General features: G+C 56.4%; 1 protein-coding gene across 1 annotated transcript; it reads left to right on the top strand.

The window, feature by feature from the left end:
* Window positions 1-2,167: 2,167 nt before the first annotated feature.
* Window positions 2,168-6,229, top strand: LOC129147813 (cytoplasmic tRNA 2-thiolation protein 1-like). The gene is given in 4 exon segments (XM_054711314.1): window positions 2,168-2,203; window positions 3,666-3,827; window positions 3,830-4,036; window positions 5,628-6,229. Coding segments are annotated over 3 exon segments (882 nt in total). The 5' UTR covers window positions 2,168-2,203; window positions 3,666-3,706; the 3' UTR covers window positions 6,182-6,229.
* Window positions 6,230-6,736: the final 507 nt, after the last annotated feature.

Raw genomic sequence — 6,736 nt, forward strand, 5'->3', positions numbered from 1 at the left:
GGGTGTGGAGATCGCCTGAGTCGTGCCTCACTGGCCATCTGCAGGAGTTGGGGCGAGGGGGCTGGCGCTGAGACAGGAAAGGCTGCTGCGATGAAAAGCACATTTTGTCTCCTGGTGACAATGACCCTTCCAACTCCACAGGAAACATGACAGAGGCATTTTTGAGTCTGAGTTTTGTAGATTTCAACAGATGATTTTGTTACTCATTTTGTAATTCCTCTCTCAATAATATGGATTCTGATTTCAAATGGTGCTATTACATTTCAGGCTTTCAATGGTGAAAGTTTAATTATGAACAATAATTTTTTAAAATAATTTGGTAGCATAATAATGTGATTATGTATGGAAGCATAAGGATTCTTGTTACCTCCTCAAAAAAAAAAAATAGGGGAGACTCTTTCACTGTTAAAAGGTAAAATAAGTATCATAAAATCCTACCCACAACCACACAGAACCCTTATGTTCTAACTAGTTTTATGATTTATGAAAATTTATTTTAATAATTTCCTAAATCATAAAAGAGAGGCTAATGGGCAAGTTCATTTATTGGATCAGAAGTACACAAATGAAGCGTGTCAGGTATAGTCCCTTGTCCTGGGGAGTGTGGCAGGGTGACGTTACTATTTGCTGAGACTGTGGTCTAGAGCAGGGCCGAATATATCATGGATGTAATTTAAAATTTTCAATTGGCCTCATTTATAAAGTAAAAATAAACAGGCACAATTCATTTCAATGTGACACTAACCCAATACATAAAAGATATTATCGTTTCAACATGCAATCAAGATAAAACTAGTGAGGTATTTTACATCCTTTTCTCACATAAAATCTTCTCATCTGGTACGTATTTTGCATTTACAGCTCAATTCAGACTAGCCGCAGCTCAAATACCCGTTAGTCATGTGGCCAGTGGGCAACAAACCGAATAGCAACGCCAGGCCCAGAACAGGAAGCCTTCCCTGATTGTGAGCATTAAAGGAGATGAAGATCAGGAAAGCTTACCGTTTGGTCAATGCACAGTAACTTCCCGTTAACTCATTTGTCTCCACAAAGCACTCTGCCAGTAGGTACTGTCATTGTCATTCCCGTTTACAGCTGAGGAATTTGAGATGGTGCGTGGGAAGCGCCAAGCAGGGTCTGGCACAGGCGGGCTGCTCACTCAGTGCTGTTCCCCCACCTCCACTGTCCCCCACCCCCGCCCCCCAAGTCCTCGTCAGCAGCACTTACAACCTCTGGGCTTTATCACCCCTATCTCCCCAACCAGTCCGGAGACAGCCGTGTCTCACAAGACGGGCCTGGCACTAAGGAAGCCTCAGGAAATGATTAACAAACGAAGGAGTCTAATGACCAAGGTTTAACCCTTTACAACAGAGGCCACCCCCCACCCCCACCCCCCTCATCCGTCACTCTCAATCTTCCCGATCAAGGACCTCCCTGGGGTAGACACAAGAGGAACTCAGACAATAACACACAGGAGAGGGGGCTTGGATCTGAGGAGGCCCTCCGTGTTTTTTGGTTTTGGGGGCTTGTGTCCCCGGGAACCCTCCGTTTCACGGGTCTCACCTGTCCTCATCCCGAGCTCTGCCTTCAACGCCACCGGACAGAAGGCGTGCGCACTGGTTACGGACCACACCTGCGCATAACCGCTAACCGGATCCATGTCCCGATCCCGCAGCTCGAGAACCGTGAACCGGACCCTATCCGCTCCCCGCACGCTCCCAACTGCCACCCCGCGTGGGTGCGCACCCTGTATCCCCCCGGAACCTGTCCAGCGCAAGCGCTACCTCTCCCTGTCGCAACCCACCCATTTCTCCCCCACCCGGAAGCCTCCCCAACCGCAAACTCTATCATACTCCCAAGAAAGCATGAAATCTGAAAAAACATCCTCTCCGTCTTCGGAATAAACTGCACAGAACACAGAGCGCAAATGCCCGCTCCCGCTCCTGGCTCAGGCCCAAAGTGGGGCGGACCCGCCTGGAGCATTCTGAAGGCGGTGGGCGGGGCTAGTGACGTCAGCGCGCGAAGCTCACAGGGAGTTGTAGGCTTAGTTTGACCGAGAAAAGCGCGCGCTTCGGGCTGAACCGCCGCACGGGCACCTGGGAGTCGTAGGCGGGTAGAGCTGAAGCCTTCTGGGAGTTGCAGTCTGGTTACCCACTTCCGCGTTTTCTGCGAGCCTGGACCTACCAGCGCGGGTTCTGCTCTGGTGAGTGACTGGCTGGACTCGGCCCTTTGTCTCGCTGCCAAGTAGAAGTTGGTGGTCTCCATGTTTCTCTCCCACGCATTCCGGTAGTCATGCCTGCAGAGATCGCTCTCCTCTCCGTGATCCCCCAATGCCCGTCTCCCGGGGACCCGCTTTAGACTCAGCAGCCTGGTCTGACGCTTGTTTCCACCACCCAAGCTGGGTGCGGTTCGAGGGCACTCTCAGTACCGCCGCCTAGAGGAGGCACCAGACCCAGCCCAGGGTTCAGGAAAGACTTCCAGAGCAAAGGACCTCAACTCTCCTATGCTCAAATGAGATTCCAGATTCTCTGCCTTAAACCTAACCCTCTCACAGTTTCTTCCCCCTCCCCCCCCCCATTCTTCCCCATCCCTCACCTCTTACCCACTAAATGGTCCTTCCAATTGTTCAAGCCAAAACCTTGGAGTTGTCCCGAGTCCTCTGTGTCTCTCATCCACTTCTCTCCCCCAACCATGTCTTGTGAGTCCCATCTGCTCTGTTTCCAGAAGAGATCCAGAGGCCGACCACTTCTCTCTACTTGCACTGCCTCCCCTCTGCTCCGAGCCCCCATTGTTGCCCACCTGGATCATTGCAGGAGCCTCCTCACTGGTCTGCGCTCGCCACTCTCCACCCTCGGCCCTGTCTTCACACACAGCAGCCTGAGGGATCCTGTTAAAACATAAATCACTCCAGCCAGCCTGCGTGGCGCGGTGGTTGAGCATTAACCTATGAACCAGGAGGTCAAGGTTAGATTCCCGGTCAGGACATGTGCCCATGTTGTGGGCTCCATCCCCAGTAGGGGGCGTGCAGGAGGCAGCTGATCAACTATTCTCTCTCACCATTGATGTTTCTAACTCTCCATCTCTGAAATATATATATCTATCTATCACTATACAGCTTAAGACCATCCAGTGATTCCTATCTCATTAAGAGAAAACCCAAGCTTATCCTGACAACCTCCAAGGCCCTGACCCTCTCCTGTTCAGCTACAACACACTCTCCAACCAACTGAACACAGACAGGCCGGACCCTTCAGGTCCTTTGCATTTGTTATTAACTCCGGAACATTCTTCCATCCTGAGCAAATGCCTGACTCCTTCTTGTCCTTCTGGCTTCATCTCAGATGACAGTTCCTTCATATCACTCCTCATTATTTGTCAAGTATGGAGGTTATTTCTTGCTTATCTGTGTGTTGGCTCCTCCACGAGAACTGAGTGCCTGCAACCTTTCCTGTTTGTTCACTGCTGTGACCCCAGTACCTAGGATCCACTGAGCTGGTATTTGTTGAATGAATTAATGGATGGATGGATGGATGGATGGATGGATGAGTGAAAGCTTCATCTGAGATTTGAAGGTGCTGAGCCTGCACAGGGAAATGTTCCAGAAAGCGGAGGCAACAACCCAACAATCCAGAACCCACTTGTAACCTGCCTCCCTTCTCTTCTAGACCAGGAGAAGCGGACCCCTTTCACCCATCCAGACCCCGCGATGCCGGCCCCGCAGTGCGCCTCCTGCCACAAGGCCCACGCCGCCCTCCGCCCGCGCTCCGGCTTCTGCGCCGCCTTCAAGGCCAAGGTGCTGCACACTGTGGTCGCGGGCCACCTGCTGCCGGAGCCGTGGGGCGCCAGGCGGCGCGCTGGGAGCTGCCGCTCACCGTCGTGGCCTACGCTGACCTCTTCGGGGGCAGGACGATGGACGCTGTGGCCCGCAGCACGGCCACCGGCCGCAGCCGCTCCTGCTGCACCTTCTGCGGGGTGCTGCGGCGGCGGGCGCTGGAGGAAGGGGCTCGCCTCGTGGGAGCCACGCACGTAGTGCCCGGTGAGCGCATGCGTGGCAGGAGGAAGGCCTGTGAGCTGAAAGGCGCATGCGCAGGCGAGGGCAGCACTGACAGGGGCTGAGGCGCATGCCCAAGAAGTAAAAAGGAGACCCTGGAGGGTCTCAGTAAAAGGGCTATGCGTACCCCAGAAGGTTCAGGGCCTGGTATGTGCGCATCCCCGGGAAGGGGCAGAGGAGGCCTGGCGAGCTTTAGAGCCACGGCCATCACCTTGGTGCACACACACAGTGGCGAATAGAGGGCTGGAGGGGTACCCTTAGGGCCTAGGGCCGTGGTTCTCTGCATTTTAAAAATGACATTCTAGCCCTGGCTGGTTTGGCTCAGTAGATAGAGCCTCAGCCTGCGGACTGAAGGGTCCCAGGTTTGATTCTGGTCAAGGGCATATGCCTGGGTTGTGGGCTTCATCCCCAGTAGGAGGCCTGCAAGGAGGCAGCCGATCAATGATTTTCTCTCATCATTGATGTTTCTATTTCTCTCTCCCTCTCCCTTCCTCTCTGAAATCAATAAAAATATATTTAAAAATAATAAAAATGACATTCTATAGTTTTCCCTCACAAAAGGAAGGGTGTGCAGGGGTGTCTCCCCTCTGTAGTCTGAAACGTAACTGTGTCTCTCTCATTCTCTCTTACTCCCTCCCAGTCATCCCTTCAACAAGTAATCATTGACCATTTACTATGCGCCAGATGCAAGCCATGTAGCCTCCGGCTGAGTACCTAGCCTCGGTTTCCTCTCTTGTAAATCGGGGATGTTAATAACGCCTGGGTCCCGGAGATGCTGGGCGTTGGGTGAGCTATGCGTGAAGCGCTTAGACCAGAGGCGGAAAAGCAGTGAACCTGATACAAACGTTCGCTGTTACGGTGCACAGTCTGCTCCCGCCCGGTTCTCACATAATCACAGCCTGACAGGCGCTACCAAGGAAAAGCACGCGTTGCGAGTTTGCAGCAGGAGGACCTAGAGGAGGGAGAGAGGCGGGGAGTGAGGAAGCGTTGCGGAGTGAGCGAGACCTGAAGGCTGCGCGGGTAACCAGGTGAAGAGGTGAAGGGCGAACAGAGGTTGGGAGAGGTGTCTGAGCCAAGGAAGCAGCTCATGCAGCGGCCCTGCGGAGAGGATGTGGGCCGAGGGCGAAGCCCTCAGAAGGCCCGGGTTTCACTGCATAGAAAAGTGTAGGATGACAAAGTGCACAGTCAGGAGGCATTTAGCTTCAAGGGTAACTGTCGTGCAGTCACTTTCTCCGCGATCTGCCGTCCCAGGGCCACGTGTGTCAACAGCCTGTTGAGAATCTCCATAAAGTGCCGTTTGAGGGTCCCTGTGCAGCCCGAGTGCACTTGACACTGAGGCTGGGACGACATCTGTAGCTTAAAGCACCTTCACTCCCTCCGCCAGGGGCACCTAGCACAGGGCTGCCTGGCCCGGTAGGTGGGTGACAGTGAGGGCACCCCACGTGGCTCCATGGGGGCCTGTCCTCTCCGTTTCTCACCGTGTCCACCTTCTGTCCCCCACCCCCGTGCCCCCGGGTCCCCATGACCGGCAGCGCCCCCTGCGCCCTCTCTGACCGGCTCCCCGTCTCTCCCCCAGGCCACAACGCGGACGACATGGCGGAGACGGTGCTCATGAACTTCCTGCGGGGCGACGCGGGCCGGCTGGCCCGGGGCGGGGGCCTGGGCTCCCCGGGCGAGGGGGGCGCCCTGCCGCGCTGCCGCCCGCTGCAGCTGGCCTCGCAGAAGGAGGTGGTGCTGTACGCGCACTTCCGCCGCCTGGACTACTTCTCCGAGGAGTGCGTGTACGCGCCCGAGGCCTTCCGCGGCCACGCGCGCGACCTGCTCAAGCTGCTGGAGGCGGCGCGGCCGTCGGCGGTGCTGGACCTGGTGCACTCGGCCGAGCGCCTGGCGCTGGCCCCGGCCGCCCGGCCCCCGCCCGCCGGCGCCTGCTCCCGCTGCGGGGCGCTGGCCAGCCGCGCGCTCTGCCAGGCCTGCGCCCTCCTGGACGGCCTGGACCGCGGCCGGCCCCGCCTGGCCATCGGCAAGGGCCGCCGGGGGCGGGACGAGGTGGGGCCGGCGGGGACTCCGCAGGAGCGGGAGCGGGTCCAACCCCCAGCCCGGGAAGCCGTTCCCGCTGTTCCCACCTTCTAGGGACCCCAGTTCCCCATTGGGGCGCCTGTAAATGACACTGTGAATAAACCCGAGTGACCTTTGCCCAGGACTTCTGGGAGGGAGACACGACTGGTTACCTCTGACCCTGCAGGAGCTGGGGGCCTGGGCTCCAGGGTCTGAGGGAGGAGGGGACTGAACAACTGCACTCCTGAGCGAGTGGGAATTGGGGGGAGGGGGGGGCTTGCCTCCTACCTCTGACAGGTTCTCAGACAGTCCCAGCCCTTCCTGAGCACCTACTGTGCAGAGGCGTTTCCTGTTTGTCTGTAGAGGGGTAAATAAAGCCGCCGGACTTGACAGGCACACGGCTCAGTGATCACGGTGCTCCTCTGAGCCCTGCGCACCCTGCAGGCCCGCGCCCTCTCATTCATTTGCATAATCTCATTGGCTGTGGCCTGAGGTCACCAGGCTGGAGAGTGAAGGAACTGGGCTTCAAGATGGTGGGATTGCTCCCCACCCGCTCGCACCTGAATCCCGCCTGGTGTCTGTGATGGGTGGGCTCCCCAGACCTCAGCTCCCAGAGGCAAAGCTGAGTGA

This window comes from Eptesicus fuscus, chromosome 21 (genome assembly GCF_027574615.1).
Source record: "Eptesicus fuscus isolate TK198812 chromosome 21, DD_ASM_mEF_20220401, whole genome shotgun sequence".
Lineage (NCBI taxonomy): Eukaryota > Metazoa > Chordata > Mammalia > Chiroptera > Vespertilionidae > Eptesicus > Eptesicus fuscus.